Here is a 24,510-nt window from a genome sequence, read left to right on the forward strand (position 1 = left end):
TCGTAGAATCTTAAGGTGGTCGTTTGGTCTTTGGTCGAACAAATGGTATTAATTTATTTTTGTATCTTTCGAAAATTTGTACAAGTAATCGTCATTACAATACTGCACATTGCATTGTACCTGCAGTGACCCTGCAACGTTTCGACAATAATAGATACGCAGTGTAATGTGGGCGTGCAGGTGTAATGGCGGCCTTAGGTATCTTAGAAGTAACAAGCTACAGTAAACTAAAAAAAATCATATTCAATTAAAATATGTTCAATATAATTCTTGTTGCAAATAATTTGTGATGTGATCAAGAGGTTGATTCCGATGATAAATATTTTATCAATAAATTTAGTGTTAAGTTATCTGCTACGCGTTAATTTTAAAACTGTTTTATATTTTAATCTTATCAACTGTACTGTATATACCAAGTGTATGCTAATTAATTTTATTGGTTATTAGTTTATTATGAATACTTAAATACATTAGCAATTAACATATTATATAAATATACATATATACATATATAAATGTATACATTTCAGGTGTTGTACGGTACAACTTGTACCTATATTTGAACCACCTAATAGTTTGGGTATAAAATAAATATTTTATTATAATACGTAACTGATGACACCTTATATGTATATATATATCTGTGAATCTGTAATATGAATTAAAGTCAACTTTATTAACACCTAAAATACCAAAGGTTGAGTCCCGAGTAACAATAAATTGAAGTTCAATATGAGTATTAGGATTATATTAAACATGATAATTTATAATAATTGTAATTTGTAACAATTATAATTATTATAAATTTGCGGTACGAAACATAGATCTGTAAGTTTCTGCCCCGTCTATTAAGACTTAAGAGATTTGAAAAGTGAATTTAGCTTGGTGTGAACTTTTTTAAATTTAAAAAGCAAAACATTTTCATTTACAGTTCACCGGTGAAAATTTTAACCAATTATCTAACTGTTCATTATTGGTTCAACATAGTTCAATTGAGTAGTGAGTATTTACGGTGTATAAACCACACACAAAATTAAATTATTCTATTTATTTTGTTGCCTATAAATACTTATTAATTTTTAGGACCGAATTTTATTTCATTATGTCACATCGAATTTACTTTTGTGTAAGTATATAACTATAGTTGAAAGAGGGTTTATAGTGATCGATTTAGAGTGATGCACCTACCAAAATTATTTTTATCTATATTTTCAGCAATTTACCAAAAACTTTACTTTTGTTATAAAATGATACTTTTAATCATTGGTATTTGGCATAAATGTAACTAAAAATTCCACATTTTCCCAGATTAATTTTTTCGTTTACAGCTTATTATAGAAACCTTTTTAGTTATTGAAAGTTGAAACTAGGTACTACTCCTGTCTCCTACTACAAATATTTTTATTAGGTTTAATTTAATTAATATTTACCTAGTTGATCAATTTTATTTTTTATATATACTGATATTAATATTGGCTAAATACGTATTTCAAATGTCAAGTATAAAAAAAATACAATTGACTATCAACAATTTCATGAATGAGGTTTAAACACTAATAATAAATTGAATAGGTTTTCTCAGGAAAATTTGATTTAATTAGTATTAACTTAGACACTTAGTTATACTTATCATGAGAATACTAAACAAGTCGATTTAGTACTTAATTAAGATAAAAGTTGGGCTTAAGACATTTGGAGACGAAAGTAGTTTGAAGAATTTCACAGCATTTGCTATCACTATAGTGAACATTTTGTTCAATAATTTTTAATTGAGCCTTGCAAAATTTAACCACTTTTTATAATCGTCTGTAGTAGAAAAGTTTAACCAACCAAGAATGGTAATAAATATTAAAATTTTTGGTTAATGTTTTACTTATAAACGTTAATTATTGAATCAAGGTTTATAAACTGATCTCGTCTCTTTTAAATCAACTTAAAACTAGAAATTTAAAATGGATGACCAGTTCTTTAAGTAGGTAGTTGATCATCGTTTATTAAACCAAAAATGGTTCAAACCTTATTAACTTATCAGTTTACATATGGGTAGACACGCGACTGAAAACCTTAAAAAAATTGTATACCCAAATAATTGTATAAGTAATACATTTTTTAAGAGTAGTTTATAGGAAGAGGCTACTGGTATCAAATCTTACCTACGGTGTCAAAATTCTAAAAACTTCTCTGGTCACCAAGACACCAACACATGATACAATAACCTAAAATTACAAATGCAAGTAGAAGATAAGACATAAGAAAGATATTTGGAAATATCCCAAAAAAATGTAACTTCTAATTTGGGATCATCCCTTTAAAGAATTGAGATCACTGATTTAGAGGGACACCACGATGAAGGAATAATTCCCTTTAAATATATCTTCACAAAAATGTTTGAATTTTATCATCACATTAAATAATTTTACACATTTTTAATGGTTTTATTTCAATAATATACTTTATTTTACTCCTGTACTTAAAATAATAATTAAGTACCTATGCATTATAAAAAATTATTTATTTGTTAATAGTAATAATATCAATATCTATTCGACATTTTGACATAAAAAGGTATTAATTAAGTCATATCTCGCTATTTTTGTATATGTTTTCAGCATGTGTTTATTGCAACTTTCGCAATTTAAATTGGTTTGTTTTCCCTTATCCATACCTCTTATAATCGATCATATAATATATTACGTATACAACTATTTATCATTATTAAATTATTTATTACGAATTGACCTATTATTATTTATCATCTGTTGGCTCATTTTATCATTCTCTGGCGTCTAGCGTTTACTATTCTTTCTAAAGTATTTAAATCTTTAGAAGAATATAATTGATATAGATACGTACATAAGTATATGTATAAATGTTATTTTAATTCTTAAAGATATTTGAGTTTAGTCTAATTATTCTAATTTGTTACGCCAATACACATAATATTTTTTCTGCCATCCTATTGGTATTCGATAGAAATAATAAGTTTGAATCATCAAAATATTATTAAAATATTAAATGATACCACTTAAAAAAAATAAGATGATTTATAAACCTAGTTAAATAATTTAATGTTCAAAAATAAAAAGTGGTTAGTATGCTATTTGACTGAATTATCTTGTATAAACCTATTTTCTAGCTATACTAAGTATAGATTATGCATTCGAAATTTTCTAAAAATTTATCTCCTAAACAATATGCAATGAAAAGGATAAATCTCATTTGAAAAATAGAATTTATTGTAACCGTAACACTTCCCCTTCCCCTGCTACAATATTTTTGACATTATGATTACACAGGCACACAGCTACGTATATTAGTATATTACAGTAAGTTGTTCAACTATAGTATTTAACAGTAAGCGTGCTATAGTAGCGTGTAGGTTTTTTGTTTTTGATTCCATTTCAAATTTTCAACACTATAAAATTATTAGTTATTACTATATACCGTTTAATAAAAATTACATTTTTTCTATAGATTAAAATTATTAACCATTTTAAACATTTATCACATTAATTTTTGATATAGGTATAGACGGTATGGTGAAAAAACAATGGGCGAACGCTAATAAAACAACCGACAACACTATAACAACCAACAACCGATTTCCTACAACTAACAAAATAATATATCACGGTTATCAGCGACTCCTGCAGAATATGCATTATATAGATGCATTATGATTGCTCGGCAGAGTTTACTGCAAATCGAAGTCACTGAGTATTAGAGTAACTTGGTCGTTAATATTGCTGGAAGGCGAAGGGGCGGTTGTAACGATTACAAATTACAATTTACAATAACTTCTTTCTTTCAAATGAGAATTATCTTTTTCATTGCAAATTGTTAAGGAGATCAATTTTTAGAAAATTTCGTACATTTAAATACATACAGTCACTAAACCAGCTACCTATAAGTGCAATATTCACATTTCAGTTATATATTTTTACATAGGCGTGCGCACGGGGGGTTCCAGGTGTGTCAGGGTACCCTGCACACTATATTTGATATATACTATGTTATACTATTATAACTATATACTACAAGTTATACTATAACTAGTATGTTCCCGGTAATGATTTGAATTTTGGCACCAACAATAAAAAAGTTGAAATGACGCCCCTGGATTACATATTAGCGTTGATTATATACGATAACATATTTACTATTTTAAATAATTAAAATTATTGTAAGACAATTTCCATATTTGAATTTAAATATTTCAAAACAATATAAAAAATACAGCCAATTGCGGGGGGACTATAGCCCCTTTAACCCCCCCCCCCCTACCTTGGCTACGCCAATGTATGTATCTGTATTTTTCGACTAACTTAGGTACCTACCTAAATATATTTTTTAATTTAAATAATAGGTAATAATATACCATTACTTTCATATTTTGTTTGATAAACTTATATTAGATACTTATCCCATTTCTAAACACTGCAAAATGACAACACTAAATTCAAAAACTTGTATGATTAAACTTCGGGTTCAACAAATAGCTAAATTATGCATAAAAATCAAACAGTTTTTGAAAGAACATCACCTTTTCACAACATGAAGATATGATTTATCCAGTATTAAATAATAATAATTAGGGCTTGGATGTTGTTACAATGATTAAAAGTTATTAAAGACTTAAGGTTATAGCTACTAGCTAGACTTTGGAACTAAGTAATCCAATACCCAGATAATTAAAGTTGTATAACGGATGCATTTTTAGTATTATTCACTGTGTAATTTTATAAATTAACACCAATATTTATTTATATGTCGATAACTCCTTCAGTTATAAACACATTAATGTTAACGACCAGTCAAAATTCATTTAAAATTAAGCTGTGCACCATGCACAAATTATATTTCTAAAATATAGGTTTGAGATTAATAGATTTTATTTTTTAAAACAGATTTGAATTTATCATCTAGACCATCTAGTCTTTTTAATTTTCAAATTAATCGTTAAATAAAAAAATTAAAAAAAAGCACCATAAATTTCCTTTGTTGATGAAGACTTAAGTACGTGTTCATTTTTTTAAATATCTAAAATCACCTAGATCGAAACCTAAAAGACTATATAATATATAAGTTCAAATATATTTTCTAAATTAAAATCTACCAAACACATGTATTACAAGTTTTTTCGACCTGCTTCGATCCCCTTAATAGGCCCTTCAAGAAGCAATTTAACATAGGATATTTGATTGATACAGTAAATAACATGGGATTTGACAGACAACATAATCTTAAATTCTTAACTGATACTTGTATAAGTTACCCTAAGTAAGAACTATAATATTTATATTGTGATAAAATAATTTATCTTTATTTAACAGAATACCTGTACTCTGTAGAAACTATACAGATAAAAATGGCAAGAAAAAATAAATGGATATCATACTTGGCTGATAGAACAATATATTTTATCCTTGTTTGCACTCTTAAATGTGCTCCATTTATCACAGAAGTACCGTCGTATCCCTGGCCTCGACATTTTTTAATGTCTAAACCACGATTTAAACTGTGATCTAAACCAAGTTTCAATAAAACGTCTAGTGTTATGTAAGGTTCACATAATCAACCACCGATAGGAAAATAAATTAAAAATAGTTTCAAAACAAAATCTAATACACAATTTGAAAAAAAACAAAACAAATTTCACTAAGTATCTATTTTATTTTATGGTACTTTGATTTTTAATGTACATAAAATCGGGTCCCCGGGCCCTCTAATATTTCAAAGTCAGGGCCCCGGCGGTTCATCCGGCACTGACAGTCAGTAACGATGGGTACAATTAAATTCCTATCACTTAAATTTTTTAAATGATATCATTGTTATGGTGATAGGTACAAACTTATTTTTTTTACCGAATGCCAATAACTACCCTTTTTACCGTATCTACAGTATTTGCACTAAAAAAAAAAGTAGGACCAATAGTATATTAGTATCATAGTTTTTTAAACAATCCTGTAGGCTGTAACGGCATAGTCTGTAGCACAGCGGCGACGTTACGAAATAAAAACGCTAAGTTTTCCTACTGCGCAAAGCACACCTACGCGCCGTTCGATCACCCGTTGTAACGTAGGTGCCCTCAAGAGATGATTTCGTAAGCTTTTGCAGTCGACTTGGTTTCCATTATCGCTGCGTCCGGCTGCTATTTATATATTATTATGTTTGAGTGAACGACAGTGATGGTGTAGGTCGAAAGACCGCCGATGTGTCCCGCCCCTCCATCATACCGTTTACAACAACGAACGGCGTAGGCCGTTGGAGGCGGGGGTTTGCCATTCTTGAGAGAAGTGAAAGCTGTTTTAAATGTTTAATGTCGCAGAAAACCGACATTCAGTGAATGCTCACGCGATTCCAAGGCTGCAAAGTAAACATGCTACACGCCGCGCTATCGCCGACGACTAAATTTTAGAAAATCTCGTGAGACCTTATTTAGTCGAAGCGACGCGTTCGCGGAGAAGTAAAATATTATAATATTATTATCAATGACTATGTTACATCGTTCACGTGAAACGGAAACCGAATAATAATAATAATGATAATATTGTCGTCAACGAGTGTCGTCGAGTAATCCGGATCGGACCGTCGATGTCGCGGACCGTGGATACCTGCAGCACCGGTGGACAATGGCGCCGTCGTCGTGGAGGTACGAAATCGCCATGTTTCTCGCCGTCAACACGTCGTTCCTGGTGCTGTTCGACACGTTTTCCGCGGACCGAAACACCGGGCGGAGCGCGCCGATGCGCCCCGGACCGCCGCGTCTCGACAGCCGGCAACGCCTGATGGACCTGAACGGTTTCGAGTACGTTATCGACAGCGGCGCGTGCGACGGACCGCGACGCCACACGCCCGTCGTGGTGCACAGCCACGTCGGCCACTTCGAACGCCGTCGGGCCATTCGCCAGTCCTACCCGCGGACCGTGCTCGACCGGCTCGGATTTCGTCACGTGTTCATGGTCGGCTTGCCGTCGTCGGGCAACCGCGTCGACGATCGAGTGTTGCAGGAGCGGCTGCTCCGGGAATCGTCCCGGCACGGGGACGTGGTGCAGGGCAACTTCCGGGAAGCGTACAGGAACCTGACGTACAAGCACGCGATGGGCCTGACGTGGTTCGCGGCACGGTGCCCGCGGTCGGACTACATGGTCAAGATGGACGACGACATCGCGGTGAACTTGTTCAAGCTGAACGCCGTGCTTGGCCGGCCCGACAATCGCGACCTGGCCGGGTGCGTGATCGACGCGAAACCGATACGGGACGAGCGCAACAAGTGGTACGTGAGCCGCGCCGAATTCGCGGGCGACGCATACCCGCCGTTCTTGTCCGGTTGGCTGTACGTGGCCAGGGCGGCGTCCGTCGTCCGTCTGCTGCGGGCGATAGAGGTGCGCGAAAGATACTTCTGGATCGACGACCTGTACGTGACGGGCATACTGGCCGAACGCGCCGGACTCGCGTTCACCGACCTGAGGCCCGAATTCGAAACCGACCCGGGACCGGTTCACTGTTGCGTGCACAAACGACAGCGGTGCGACTTTTTGGCGGCACCCACCGGCGACGATGACGCGCTGCTCCAGCGATACGCCGAACAGCTGATGCTCTGTAAGGCAACCAACTCTTCCTGTGATCTATTTCGGAAATCCAAACGCCATCATAGCTGTCTGGATTTGTGGAAAAAAAATATATCGGTGGATACGGCGTCGCGCGTAGGAAAACCATCAATAGAGATATTGAATTGGAATTGAGTCCATCGCAATAGACTTGTAGTAGTACGACGATTTCTCGTATGGAATTAACTACGGCCAGTTTAAAAACGATAGAAAAGCCATAAACTATTAATTGTATTTATCATAATAAATTATTAGGAAAACATTTTTATTTTTTATGTAATAATATTTAATGATGTATTTATTACAAACTACTAACCGCTATTAAGGTATCTATTATTAAAAGACAGAATTAAATTATGTTCCTTTTTTTTTTGTTAAGTTTTATTTTAATATAAATTATTTGACTTTATATTGATAATAATAACTTGTTTATTATTGTGATATATTATTATATCACGTTTGTTTTACTTTAAAGTACCCAGTAGCACCGATCGCTGTGTATAAGTATTAAATATTGCTGATTAAGTGATGAAATACCTAATTTAGGCGGGAAGCCTGGGGCAGACAATAATCCAGGCAAGTTATAATATTTGGTTAAAAGTACATGCAATTTGTCCCGTATTTTAGTGAAACAAATTCACTGTTTAGCGGTACCTTCTATCTAAGATTTTATTTTTATAAAATACAATTTGAAATTGATATCAGCGGCTGGCGCCATTAATGATACCTACTACCTACAAATTATGTTTAAATTATTTAGAAATAAATATACAATTATTAGGAGAAATAAATAATTTATTCATTTAAGACATTTAGGTTATGTTAGTTTTAATTAACTAATATATCACACTAAAATCATTAATAAATATAGTATTTTATTGTGTATAAAAAAAGAATTTTTTTTAGGAATAAATCAATTCACAAACATTACAAAACAATAATCAAACAATTTGAGAATGAGTAAAATGCAGGGTAGTTTTAAAAGAATGACAATTGTAATATTATGTATTTCATATACTGAAAGTCATTTTCTTATATACCATAAGGCATAAATATTTTATTGATGAAATGTGATCAATGGTCATCAATATATCATAGAAATACAAAAGCAATGTAAAAATTGTGACAAAATTTTAGTTGGTCTTCTTGGCTCAGCAGTTACCATAATCCGGAACTATATCCACCTGGTGGCACACGACTTGCCTTCTTTTGTTCTGGAGCTGGTTCTGATTGAGCAGAAACATGCTGAGCTGGTGTAGCTGTAGCCTTAGGAGCTTCATAACCTTCTCCAGTCACTGGATTGCCATCTAAAATATAAATGTACATTACATTAACATGGTATATGAAATCTAATTTTTTACAATTTATTGAGTTTTAAAATTATAACAATTATACATACAACATTATTAATAGTTATTTAATAATTAATTACATAATACAGATTAATTTTTACAAATTCTAATTCAATTCTTTTTTAAAAAACATTTTTTAGTTGTATATTATAATATGGTATATATTATATAATCTATAATATACTATATAATCACCTTATTTTATTACAACAGTTATATATGTATTTTTTTTTTTTTTTGGTTTTAAGTTGATAACATACCTTTCTTCTTATATGACCATCTTTGACAATTAGTTTTATTGGTAGAAGCAGATTCAAAATTAAAAGCTTCAAGGAAATATCCAGTAGACAAACATAAAAGTAGCAAGCAGAATCGAATTATTAAATATGCAGAAAAGGTATGCACTATAGTATACTTAAAAGCAATTAATTTGCATTTTCTTTTTATTAGAATGCAGGGTATTTAAAAATGAATTATTAATAAATAATAAAATACATTTATGTTAAAAAATATTATAGTTAATGCAGTATGTATAATATTATGGTTAACTAATAACTAAAAGCTGACAAAAAATAATAAGGTTTTAAAAAAGCATAAAATATAAAACATTAAGATGAAATAATTTGAATGATAACAAATATCATTAACAAAATATTATAATTTAAAATTAACAAATTAGTAATATAATAAAAGTAATTTAATAGTAGCATTATGATAAAAAAATGTTATCCAAGTATTTTGTATTATAATAATTAATAATTATTATATAAAGTTCATAATGAAGTTAATTTTGAAGATTATAATTAATAGGGAATTGTACAATTATCTTACAGCTTAATAAAATAAATGGAATAAATATTTCTTATTAGGAGATATACTTATAATATATTATAAGTTATAACAATTGGTTGTTAATAAAAATGTAATACCAAATTTTAACAATTATTACAAAGAAGCTGTAAATTAATATATTTTTACAGTTTAACAATTTACAATTAAAATCCATAATAATAATAACAAAAACAAAAGAAATGTAAGTAATGTATTAAATTAAAGTTATGTATTCATATGTTATGTTTTAATGAAAAATATAAAAACTAGAAAAAACATTTGTAGACAAGCATATGTTAATCTTACCTTTATTTCTTTGAGTTTCAAATATTTTTTCAATATTTTCTTTGACAATTTGAGACTCAACATTATTATCATTAGCAACATTAGACTCAACCTTATTATCATTAGTAATTTGAGATTCAACATTAATATCATTAGCTAAAGTATAACTTATTCAATTAAAATATTTATAGACTAATATTGTACAAAGAACATAAAGTAAATATTAAAATTACCAGGTTTATCTGAATTTCCATTAGCGGCAACTGTACCATTACTATGTTTTGGTGTTTGACCACCCAAAATAATGGAACTTTGAAGATTCTTCTGATTTGTACCACGTTTATGTGGATTAACTTCATCGCATGATGCTGTTCCAAATATGTCACTACTTCCACCGCCCGGTGGTTTTAAAACCCTAAAAAAAAGTTTTATTAATTTATTGTACATATAAATAATTATATTTGCTAATGCATTTTAAAATATATTAAAAACTAATACATGTACCTATAATATTTCATGTTATATTAATATTGTTAATTGTGACATGTTACCTTTATTAATCATTGGATAAAAATAAATGTTATCATTAATGTATGTTCAAATAACAATAAATAAATAAATTTTCAATATAGGTACTTCAGTTATTTTAACAAATTTATATTTTTATAATATGAGCTAATAAATATCATTATTATTTAAAAAACTTGACATAGGTCACCACTTTTCCAAGGATTCATAAGAAGTTATACCATATGGTAATAATATCTATAAATCAAACACGTATATTTGTATGTGGGAAGTGTATTAGTGTAATAACAGTATGCAATTAAACTATTATTTACAGCTTAATTATTTTGAAATATTTATCACCTGTAATAGCTAAAAAGTATTGGTTTTAATTTAAAAGAAATTATAGTTTAATACAATTAGTTATAAATAAGCAATAAATAGTAACCTACCTTCAAGCTTCAATTACAATATTTTAAGATAATTGAAGATAAAATAACAAATAACAATCATAAGACTTCACAGGAAGTATAGTTCTAGGTACCATAGTATATATCATGTAGATTATATGTATACTATACAAAGTAAATACTAGATAGAAATAATTATTAAAAAGCTATATTAAAGAAATTAGTAAATATTTGTTAATGCAAATTAAGCATACAAAAACATTGATACTTGCACTTAATAAAACATTTTTTTAGGAAGTCAAAACCTCAAAATCAGCGCATTATAAATAAGCCAGAATATAATTAATTAGTTTCAAGCACTATTTAAGTAAAATGTAAAATTAATAATTATTGACTTTTAATGTTTTAAATTTACATTAATTTTAACACCACCGACAAAGATATGAGGATTATCTTTAATATTGTTAATTAATGTTTCATAATTTAAAATACTGCATACATTTCGAGTGTTTTACTTGCCTATTATGACACGGAGATCCTACGAACTCGGCGCCCCAAAGATCATGGCAAACTCCTCCAGGAGGTGTTTTATTTTCTCTAATAGATAATTTAGAAATATTATTTTTATTAAAGTGAAAAAATAAAACTGGGAAATCGATAGTCATATTCAAGAAACGGTCGATTTTAATACATCACAACTATTTTTCTTATTATATAAGTGGGTAGACAAAGAAAACTGGACGATATTTGAATGACCTCGCCTTATTTGGAATATCTAATAGTTATCATCCTACACAAATTTCTTTATTGACAAAATGAAAATGAAAACATAATTAAAACTACAATTTTTTTTAATTCTAGAATTATCCTAATCAAAATGTAATAATTAAATATTTTAAGAATTAAAAAAAATTGTGTATAATAATATAATAATACATAATTAAAAGTAAAATAATATAAGTACCTTAAACTCATGTTCGACGAATATCAAAAACCAACAAAAAATGATTTACCAAAGTGATAGGTCTTGACTAGCACTTAATGTAAAATGAAGAACTTGTATCGAGTACTGAGCTTTATATTGGAGTATTAAATAAAAAAATCTACCTTGAATTGTGCGTGTAGGTTGAACTGTAAAATAAACCAGTACAGCCACGATGAAAATACAAAATGTGCTCTTTTATTTTATTTTTCATGTTTTAATCAAATAAGAAAAACTATATAATACCTAATAAATGGTTGATTAACAGAGTTGCAAATCGTTAATTACTATAAAAATACAGATTGTATGAATAATATACGATGTACAATAAGAGTTCCGTTTAGTTAAAACAATGGTAGTTCTTTACGACTTAGGGGCAATAAATAATAATTATTTAAAGTTAAATTATTAAATTAGAATATAATATACAAGTATATAGAAGTAAAGAAATTGATGTAGGTAATACAGGTATAATATTAACTGTCATTTAAAATATATTATAATATATGTACCCATATATATCCTACATTGAAATAGTAAATATTTCTTTTCATGTTTAAAACGTATTAAATACCTATAATATACATTAATAATAAATTTCATAATTATTATGTTTCATTATTTATATTTGTTGAAAACCGTAACTCTCGTTTTTAATACATTTTTACTTATAATAAAATTAAAATTGTATTAAATATTGATTTTTTTATGTAGGTATATATTATAATACAGAATAATCATAAACAAATTCGATTGACTAAATAGATTTTGTTACAAGGGGATCGACCCTCAATAATTCCAACTGTCGTATTCGAAACAACCGTTATTTATAATAGAAGATTTATGAGCAATTGATTTTAAGCACGTTTCTATTATTTCATAAACCAAATTAATAATTTTAATAAATACCGTATGTATACCAAAACGGACAGTACATCCGATTATAAATATAGCTAGAGGGATTCTCTATTCATTGGCATGAAAAAGTTTGAGAACAACTATAGAATAATAAACGCCGCTATAATAGATTGACTATGTTTGACTTACGTTCATTGACATTGACAATGCTAAAAATGCAATATAAGTTATAACAGTATCGAAATTTACTGCATGTCCAATATTTTCTTTGTCATTCTTGTTTCCTTTACAACCGACACACACATTATAAAACTTAATAAGTTATTATATGCTACATGTCAAAGATTTTTAGACCCCATAAAATCTTGCAACGCATAAAATTGGGTTTTGACGCAGACACGATCATTTCACCCTCATAAGGGTTAGAGTTCTCCCCAAATTATATAATATGTTATACAAGGCGTATTCACATTCCAAATGACATGACTCATGTTATATAAAAACTTACGAGTAATGAGTAACTAATTTTTAATAAAGATTTGTATTAAAACTATTGAATAACATATTTTAATAGTTGCCACGGAGTTATGAAGAATTAAAAATTACTCATTTATTTAAACAAATGTTAAGTCTCATGAACTTTAGTCTGAAATATTTTCATTTACCCACAACATACAATCAAGTCAAAATAATCAATATAAGTATATTTGCTACATTTCAATTTAATTTATGAAAATAAGAATAAAAAAAAATACATTCATCACTCCGTTCAGAATCTAAAAATTAATATTCTATAGAATTAAATAAACTATACTTCTATTACATATTTTAGTCTATAATATTAATAAATAAAAATAGACATAATATGAATTTCTCAAGCAACACAGTTAATTTATAATATCTTTAATACTTGATGCGTGTTTAAAACCGTCATTTACATAGTAAAAGCCAGGAGTTCGCCATTGCGGGGTAATTTGTTATGTATTTACTATACAACGGACAAGGGTCAACGTTCGGTTAGCATATTACACCAAAGCCGTGGTTCAAGACGAAACAGAACTTGACTTGAGTACATTTGTACAATAAAACTATTTTAGATTCCAAAGCGATTACGTAGTAACGGGTACTAAATGAACAAAAAAAATACAATACGATAAGAGGGCAACCGCGTGGTCTATACGGATCCATATATATTGTACATTATTGGTCTCTAGTCTATAAGTGATAAATAAAAAAAAACCATTAGGCATTATGAACTCGTTTTTCTATTTGCGTATGAAACTTCATAGTTTAATATAGTTTACTAGTTATTAAACTATTAACCTGGTAGTTTCATAAAAATTTGATCAAGCGCACGAACTCTTCATTCCGAGATATATTAGATGTAAAAACGTAATAATAACACACAAAATATTAATAAATCTATTACATAATCTCAATAACGTTTTATTTTTTTTATCAATATATTACTAACCTAATAATGTAAATTAAAAAAAAAAACGTGGTATGTAATTTAAAATAGGAAAATGCAGATGTATACTTTATTAATTTCCTAATGGATTATTGGGGTCACATACAAATAGGGAAAGTTTAATTAACTAAAAACAATTAGGTTCAATTGCATTTGGTTCATGGGTATAATATTATTTGAAGCCTAGGATTAATATTATCGTTCGAAAGCATTCAATATTGATTAAATATCTGAATTTTATTTGCAGTGAAGGTAATAATGACAAATACGTAAGAATATAAATATGTACTTTCCCCCTATCACGATTTATTTTGGTATATCCTATAACTAACACTGTAGGGTGGTCATGATAATAATAAAGTAGAATACGAATGTTGATTCCAGAATAAGCTATTATAGCACGAGTAACGGATGACAACCTACAATAGATCAAACATTTCCTCTATGGAAGTGTAACACAACATTGTTCAAAAATAATTTCAAAAACTCAATGAACCGTTTTTATTTTATCCGAAAATATTCCCGTAGGAAGTCACGTGCCACTATGTAGTATAATGATTATAGTGAACATCTATGACGTTCGGTGGACCGTACACATAGAAATTCAAATGAGTTACAATACCGTAACTAGCACACCTTTCTACCCCTGGGATCATCATTTTGAATATAACATAAACATATTATAAATAATAATAACCAATTTAATTTATAGTTAAATGCAGTAATTGCCAGGTACCGAAACAATATGAAAATATTTTAAAATAGCAAATAAAAATGTGATACACATTGACATTTTATATCTGTACCAGACACCAAATCACTATAAGGTACCTGTGTAGTCATCGTTTACTAAATTTATGTATACTTTCCGTGCTCTATTATTTGCATGCACAATACCATGTGTACCCCCCCACCTACTACGTGAATTACGTTTTTATGAGGTACATTGTAATACTTTTATATTTAGATGGAAAATTAAATAGTTCAAATTTTCAAGAAAAATATATGTTCTTTCTAAACATTCACCGCATTGAATGAAAGTGAAGCAAATTAAATGAAAATACTTCATGGTTATTATTGAAAAATAGTAAGATACGTCATAGTAAAATAACTCTTTTGAATAATATGGTAATCTACTGTTAATGTACGTGAAAGAATAACTCAAAATCCAACTCTCACAAATATTGAATTGTAGGCATACGTATCAACTTTATCCACTATTAATCATAAAGATAAAAATAAAAATAATATTATTAGGGGCATCGTTCTATAAAGAAAATGAATATTATAATTGTATACTATACTATATAAACTGCAATTTAAATACCACAAATTAGCTTCTTTATAAATAACCAATATTTTCTTTGATCAATTCATGATATTTATCATTAATGATTACATAAATTTTAAAATTGAGTAAAAATAAAAAATAAAGATATCAATAATATTAGTAAAGTAAAAGTATTTAACTTAATTAAACAAGAATTAAGCTTAAAACATCCATTAAAAGATAATACTGCATTATCATATTAGTCACAGAAAAATAAACTTGAGAAATGGGAAATAATAATAAGCACATAATACTATATTGTTATTAAACTACATATACATAGTCATACATAAAAGATACCTAATTAAAATTTTAATTTACAAAAATTTCATACGAATTTAATAATCAATTAAATTCTAAATAATTTTTTAATTAAATACGTTATTTTACTCTAATAAGTAATCATATAAACCGTAATTAGTTTAAAATTTTAAGTTTTTTTTTAATTACAAGTTTCTATCATAAATTAAAATAAAAAAATATATTTATTATTAAATAATTAATATTTTAAAATACGTTTTTTCATTTAGCATTTATAAATTGAATATATAAAGATAGATTACTTTTTATTAATACATTAGTAAATACTAAATGGTAAATATCGTAAATAAAGATCAATCAAGATTTTTATGTATTAGGTAAAAACTACTAGTACTTTGTTGACGCGTTATTATAAATTAGAAAAATTAATTTTTAATGTCTATAATTGAAAACAATGAACTATACTTTTGAAAAAAATACTATATTTTGTAGATAATATAAATAGTATTATAACAGTTTTTGTTCAAAAAACTTACCTACACAATATGAAAATATCAAAACAAGTTAAATAAAAAGAACTTAATAATGACAAGAAAAAAAATTTGATAAATTAACTGTTTAAAAAGAATTTATTAAAATAAAAAATTATACTAAACTAAATACTTGTTATTAGAGTAATTTTTGACAAACTTGTCTTAAAATTAATAAATATTACATTAATTTTGAATCATGTATAATTACTTTTTTTTTCCACATCCTATATTGTCCAACTCAATGTGTCTATAGGACGCATAAGTAGCCATGGTCCAGCTAATGAGAGACTTGAACAGAACACAAGGGACACGTCAAACGAGGACTACTGACAATACACGACTGCGCTGGTGTAGGGCACTCTTGTTTTCCTAGTGTGCTGCGGTATCGTGGTTACGGGTAAATCGCCGACAGACTGCATGCAACGATTCACTTCTATGGCGGACGCGTACCCACCGACCAAAAAAGACGGATCCAACACTTCCTAACACAAGCCCACTCCTCACTTTCCTTATTGAAAGGCTACATATACAATATATACACTATACACACTACACCGGATTTACACTGTTTTAGTATTCACCAAAAGAATCAGTATAACTGTCAAAGTAGCAATATGAGACGGAAATGTCTGCAAGGAATCAGAAAACAGTTTCACGTAATTTAAGCACTTTTGACAATAATCATTTTATTGTACCTACACACATAACAGTTTTAAGGTTTGTATTGAAACTTTAACACCACGAATTCGTCAAGCGCAAATTAAATTAATATTCTACAATATAATAATTATAATCATAGGATAATATACAACAATAGAATCTCAAACACTGGCCAAAATAATATTTTCGGAAAAAATGTATTTTAAGTTTTTAAAAATGTAATTATAAGTCCATGATAATGTCATACAAAAACAAAATACTCTTAAATAATTGAAAGTAGTTCTGTTGATTAAGTTAGGACATTTTATAATTAAACTAATATTATCATTTATCAGCAAGATAATTTTATTAAATATGGAATTTAAAATGGTACTTTAATCAATTGTTTACAATAACCATTTAATTTATTTCATATAAATGGGTCTGCAAAACTATTAATAAATAATTTAAATATTGCCATCTTATAAATAAAATATAAATATATGGGTTTTACTATTTAAATTTTAAGCTACATAAATATTAAATACGTAAAAGGATGAGTATCTTAAACATCAATTTGTATTCAAAAACACTATTGTAATGTTATTAAGTTTTAAATATATACAACTATTAGGTACTACGAATTTTATCAAAAGACTAGTATAAATTATTTAAAAAATGTAAACCTTATAAACTAATATTATAATCTTATACTCACGTAATTTTATATCATAACTTATTTATTGTTAAGCTTTTGAAATATTAAAATATATATAAAAATAGAGCCAGATTAATGTAATAATTGGCGGTTTACTATTTTTGGAGGCCCAAATTTTACAAAAAAATGTTTATACTTCGTTTATTATTAATCTGGGGGCCTCTTTATTTTAGAACCCCTGGACTATAGCCCTCTATCCCCACAGACAATTCGGCTCAGTTTATACATTTTAGAAGTTTAACCATAATATGAATATATGAGTTAGGATATAAGATTATAAAATGATGAGTTACGACTAATTTACTAGGTTTCATTTTTAAAATAATTTATGCTTGTCTTTTGGCGAAATTTTAATTTTTTAGTATAGGTATTTAAAACTTCTAGGTAATAGTTATTTTTTTTCATTTAAACTTTTACCATTTTAATTTATTTAAACATGATGGTTTTTTTTAAGACGACGAAATGAATTCAAGGTCTGTGGTCAAATACTTTACACTGTATACATGGTACCGGATCTATCCATACATTTTTAACCGATCTAAAAATTACAAATTATCGATGGATGACAAGTCCTCCATAAACAAGATACGGTCCGTCGACTATTTGAAACCAGTCACCTGCTACTATCAGTTGTTTTTATACGTAGTTAACTGAAATTAGCTTATTAAACATATTTATTTGAGTTTTAAGTTTATTGTTAAATATCTTGTTAGATACAATAAATGTATGATTAAAAGTTCTTTAAGAAACGAAAATAATTACTAGTGCATGAACAGTTTATACCAAGATTATAGAAGATCGTGCACTTATTAATAATAATATTATGTAGGTTATATCCGGATTTCTTAAAGACGATTCGATACTTTTTAAATGTGTTGTTTTATAGCCTTGACTGCGGCCATTGTTCATTCTTGTTAATAGGCTATTTTCTACATATATTGCAGTTAACGGTATATTATTAAATTACAATAATATTATTAAAACTACTTAAAAGATCAAAAGTAACTGAAAGGGGAAAGTAACTCTTTTGACATTGTCTTAAGTAAATTATATTAATTATTCAATAATTTTTTAACGCCTTTTATATACGATAGACTCGATAGGGCTACAACCGCAAGTTTACAACAGCAATTTAAAATGTAAATCCAATTAAAAAAAATATCTGTATTAATTCGTGCTGATCCTCGAAATACAATATAATAGTTAAACGTTTGACTACTGAAATCTTATCTGTTTGCGTGCTAACAGTTTAAAATCCTTAGACTTTCTAAGTTTTAATGAATACGTGCTCACGAACCGATCTTTGAAAAAGGTCTACTTTTATAATTAGCTACATTTCTATACTCGCTTATGCACCTTAATCCCATATTTATAATCGCCACGCTTAACATCACAGTTCGACGACTCTGTTGATTGTTTTAATTTTGTCTAAACATTTTCGTTAGTTGCATCTTCTGTTCATTTTAATAGAACATTATTATATAACACAAAACCATAGCGGAACAATCAAATCCAAACCGGAACGGTCATCATATTTACTCTTTGTCCTCTACACCCAGTACACACTACATATATTATAATGCCATCGTCCTATAAACAGGGTGGGGAGAAATAAGATGTGAAACACAAATAGTGCATTTTTTTAATGTTTAATATTATTTATTATTAACTATGTTATTTTTAACTATTTCGAGAATAGGAAGTTTAAGAAACGATTTTAAAGTTACAGATATATACACGAATAGATGATTAACATTATTATATAACTACCTAATAATAATATTTCTAAGCACACCGACCTATACCACATTTAGTTTTTGTATACTTAAACATTAACAACTATAATACTATATATTTACTATAAAAATGTATATGTGAATTCATAAGAATCACACACAATTTTAATATAAAATAATTTGTATTGTTATAAAGTACTTAAAAAGTTGAAGTAGTAAATGGAATAAAAAAAATACTGTTGTAAACATTGAACTCTCGAGTTTCGAAAGTTATTTTCTTTTTAAAAATTACTATATACGCCCAACGAAAAACCACTGGGCATACTGATGTCCAGCTCCAGCATGATCATTATGAAACCCTTTTGCCTGGACAACAGACCATTATCCATGGTTCATAATGTTTCCCATGATGATGAGTGCATTTTCATTATCTCTTTTTAATGGTATACAATGCGCCTTAGATATATTACTACCTACTCTGAGTAGTGACTACTAACGGTTTTCGTTATACAAAGAACAAAAAATATTGTTACATTGAATCTGTGAATGGTTATTTTTGGTTTACGATACCTGTACTGTATTAAGGACATTAACCCGATTGTGCTATACATGTTATTTACGATAAAAATTAAAACTGTTATACGAAAAATATTTTACAAACAATCAATTTTTTCCTAGTTATAAATGCAATAAACTACAATACAAACGTAAAATACGAGTATACTAATATTAATACGTTTACATTAAAACAAAAAGAATATAACTACGAATTTATTACATAAATGAATATTTTAACTGTTTTTTTGATTCAACTGATGACCCCAAAGTGTTAGACCAGACATTTTTTGGATACCTAAATATCTAACACGAATCAATAAGTTTAAAAATTACTCATACATTCGTTTTTCTATTCATAATTCTTTTTTATAAATAAACAATGAGAATACTTATTTATAGACATTAAAAATAATACAAAAAATGATCGAAATTTTCTAGGAAGAAATCAGAGTGTATTGATACATATAGGTTCATTATTGAGCGTTTGAAAAACTAATATCTAACAGTACGGATACCTTACGAATCGAATTTTTCAATAAATTTTTAATAGGTACTTAGACTATAAGGCTTGAAATCATAATTGTTTTTAATCAAACACAATAAATAAATAAACAATATTAAATAATAATAAGCATAACATTTATACCTACTAATTTTTAGGTTCAATAAATCATAAACTGAATCATTAAACGAAATAAAAACTAATCAATTATATTACGACTTATTAGTAATTATGTATTTATTTACATTTTTCATAAAAGAAAAATGAATGATTTTAAATCAACATTCTTGTACCTAAATATAAACAATATTTTACTTAGATTCATTTATACATGAACAAAGAAACATGTTACCATTGATATTCGTCTATATTTTTTTTTACAATCATGTTGAAAATATTTAATCATTAAAACAATTCAAGTATTATTTAGTAGATTTTTATAGGTTTAGTTTCATTTTAATAGACTTTTGTGTGTGTATATATATTTATATACATATATAATGTTACATTTATAATTCTAACAAGAACAAACGTTTATTAAATTTAATTTCTATACCACTCCTAAAAATCTTCAATTATTATTTGTTAATATAGTATTTGAAACAATAAGCACTTAAGGACAAGTGATTAGGTACAAGATATATTCAGGAAGGGCGTTGCCTATAAAAAAATTTGATTATAAATTGAAACTAATATAAAATTACTAGGTTTTAAGAGGATGTTATATATTTCACAGAACTAGTATCTAGTATGTAGACAGTGAAGTTGTAGTACATGTAAAAGCATATTGACAGATTAATAATTATTGGTAGATCAAGTAGTATTTAGTAATCTTAAACCTTTTTAAATTTCATTATTCAACTAATAAAACCAATTTTAATTATAAAGGAAACTTAGTTCAACTCAGAAAATACATAAAAATAATATAGTAATATAAAAAAATATAAAATAATATTCTACTAACATTCAAATAAATCATTAAACAAATCGAATTAAGATTAAACAATACATAAAATAAAAACTATCAAATTTAATTATATACAAAAAATAATACTAATTAAAAAATTAATAAATTAAGTTCCAATTAATAATACATAATATAACGCTACTTAGCTACCCAAAATATACTTATACAAACCAAAATTGTATAATAAATTTTAAGTATTTAAATAATCCCATAAATTATAAATACCTATTATAAGTAGGTAATTAATAAATATCTAACATTAATTTAAAAGTACAATATTATAGAACTTGTCTCAAAAATCCAACTTTAATTTTTATAAAATCAGGGAATTAGTAACAATAAGGTTTAGGTTTATTCCAGAGTTTGTTTAATTAATGTATTCATAGTGTATACATTTTTTTTGCTAAGAGAAAATATAATTATAAATTGAATACCTATAAATCATAAATTTGTGTAAAGCTGGGCATTAACAAATTAAAAGTTAAAATTAAGTTAATTAACTCGTTACTTTTTTTTTCAAATTAATTTATAACTTAATAATTTACTTTCTTTTTTTTTATGTGTTAACTTCAAGTTAATTTTATTCAAAAATATCTAAATTAAGTTAATTTTTGTCTGAAGAATAATTCATAATTTTAGAATTTATTTTAAAAAATCTGGTTTTTTGATAGCTAGTTGGTACTTTGATGTATTATTTTAAATTTCTCTGGTTATTTTCTTGAGCATAAAGAAAAACTATCTAAAAGTCAATATTATGAATCTGGAGTTTTTTTATTTTTGCAAATTCGAAAATTTTAACTTTAAACTAAGTTATGTTACTTTATATATTAAATTAACTTTAATTTAACAAGTTAATGAAAAACATATGAGTAACTTTCAACTTAATTTAACTATTTATAGGGTATTATATAAATGGGTAATAGAAGGTAAGTTAATTATAATTACAAATTAAGAGAATATTATACCCGTACTTGTTGTGTCTCTGTCTTACTAACGTACATCAAAGCAAATTTACGTTCAGCAAAACACATTATGTGATGTTAGCTTTAGTATCAATGAAAGCATATGCAATTTTCTAGATAATATTCTTATCTTTAAATTTGATAATAGGTAAATTTACTCTAATATTAAAACTAACATCACAAAATGTGTTCTGCTGAACGCAAATTTGCTATGGTGTACTTTAGTAAGATAGAGACAACACATGCAGGTATAATGTCCTCTTAAGTTATGAAAATTAAATAGTAATATAATAGAACATTATGGGTAAATAAAATTCAATCAAAAATTAAAACATAATAACATAAAAAATATTAGTCATTTTCAATAGTTATCTCATAGTAATTCATGTTGAACAGGAAAATGAGATTAGAAATATTAATGATAAATAATTGTACATTATTTTTTTTATAATAAAATATAAATAAGGATTTATTTTCTAAAAAAATATTAAATTTATAGTTTTTTTCTGTGTTAATAATTTTGACTACCATGGCACTAATCAAGGATATAGTTGTTTTAAAAAGATGTTTTAATAAACACAGAATAACCAAGATAGATATAATTAATATTTATTTTTACATTAAATAAGTATACTCATATTATTTATGTGATAAACTTATGCTGCATCTACCTAGTTCTTGATAATGATTTAATTTTTAGTACAATAGTACCTATAAGTAATTAGAGCAGCAAATATTTGAAATCAAATAATAATTAATTGTCTTATTAATATAATATCGAGTATAGTATACTGAATATATTAAATAACCAATAAAAATAATAAATATTATTTATAGTTTAATTGACAAAATCATTAACAATTTACATAGGTACATAGTTTAAAGAAACAGTAAGTTATACCTATATGTCAAATAAATATAATAAAAGTTACGCATGCATATTTGGTTGATTGTTATGTAATTACAATCTATTTTCGATATTGATCGTAAAAATATAATTGTGTAGATATGTATTATGGAACACGTCCTTTGTTCTACTTTTTAGCGGGAAAACACAACCCTCAAAAAATATTTAGAAAAACCAAATGAATAGTAACCAACAACTGAGTAAATTTAAAATATGTATACATTTATGTAATAATAATGTCAAAATATTCATGCAGCTCAAAATTTTCCGAAGTATATAGTAATAATCACACGTAAAAGCAAATGAAGAAATAACGTGATTTAGCGCAAACTTACTTGCTAGTATTTCTCCTGATGTCACCGATGCCAACATTGAAATTTGTGGAAGTCATTTTTGGTTCTTATTGAAACTTTCAAAGTAATACCGTTAAAATTAAAGTTAATAAATCTTTTAGTTAACAATTAACATTAATTTGCAACTGTGAACGGACAGCGAACTATTACAGGGCAACGAACGGAAATTAATGAATGGTATCAACTGATCGACCATTGGCCAGCGCCCATCGGCATGATTCGCCCTCGTTCGTCACCACATTGATAACAGCACATCGGTGAGTAACGGATCAGTATATTTATATATTATTATTTTAAATATTTGGTAAGTATCATTTTAAAATTAACAACAATAACTAATTTACGATACTCCATTGAAAAACTTTAAATAAAAATAACTAATAACATGATTAAATTAACAATAAATTTGTTTTAATGCAACTACAATCTCTTTGTATAATTCAAATTCAAATATTTCATCTGGCGGTAATCTTTTATCATTAATCTTAAAGTGAGAGAACTATCCTAATTATTATTTACGTTTATTTTTCATTTGTATATATTTTAAATTTAATTATTTATCCATTATAAATGAGGAAAACTTTTCCAAATATTTAATAGTAGTTTGGTAAGATTTCAAATTTGTAAAAAAATTAGAACAACATTATCTATAAATGGAGTAATACGTCCTTTGAAAATGTTATTAAATACAACTTTGTATATTTTAAGATCTTGAATTCATCACGATAACTAAAATCT

At 27.4% G+C, this 24,510-nt stretch overlaps 2 protein-coding genes across 4 annotated transcripts; one reads left to right on the forward strand and one right to left on the reverse strand.

Annotated features, from left to right (window-relative positions):
* Positions 1-5,977: 5,977 nt before the first annotated feature.
* LOC113548355 (beta-1,3-galactosyltransferase 5-like) lies at positions 5,978-7,946 on the forward strand. Its single transcript, XM_026949197.1, has one exon. It carries the CDS (start codon positions 6,633-6,635, stop codon positions 7,743-7,745), a length of 1,113 nt encoding a protein of 370 aa, XP_026804998.1. The 5' UTR covers positions 5,978-6,632; the 3' UTR covers positions 7,746-7,946.
* A 519-nt stretch (positions 7,947-8,465) lies between these two features.
* Positions 8,466-23,954, reverse strand: LOC113549612 (microtubule-associated protein Jupiter-like). 3 transcript variants are annotated; one of them, XM_026950996.1, is made up of 4 exons: positions 11,960-12,032; positions 11,515-11,592; positions 10,312-10,493; positions 8,466-8,917 (listed from the first exon to the last, which is right to left on the reverse strand). In XM_026950996.1, the coding sequence occupies exons 1-4, from the start codon at positions 11,968-11,970 to the stop codon at positions 8,769-8,771; spliced, it is 420 nt and encodes a 139-aa protein (XP_026806797.1). In that variant the 5' UTR covers positions 11,971-12,032; the 3' UTR covers positions 8,466-8,768. The 3 variants fall into 3 exon arrangements, with proteins under 3 accessions (XP_026806797.1, XP_026806799.1, XP_026806798.1); XM_026950998.1 differs by lacking the exons at positions 11,515-11,592; positions 11,960-12,032 and adding an exon at positions 23,755-23,954; XM_026950997.1 differs by lacking the exons at positions 11,515-11,592; positions 11,960-12,032 and adding an exon at positions 16,639-16,793.
* Between the last annotated feature and the right edge of the window lie 556 nt (positions 23,955-24,510).

Source organism: Rhopalosiphum maidis, chromosome 1 (genome assembly GCF_003676215.2).
Source record: "Rhopalosiphum maidis isolate BTI-1 chromosome 1, ASM367621v3, whole genome shotgun sequence".
NCBI classification, from domain to species: domain Eukaryota; kingdom Metazoa; phylum Arthropoda; class Insecta; order Hemiptera; family Aphididae; genus Rhopalosiphum; species Rhopalosiphum maidis.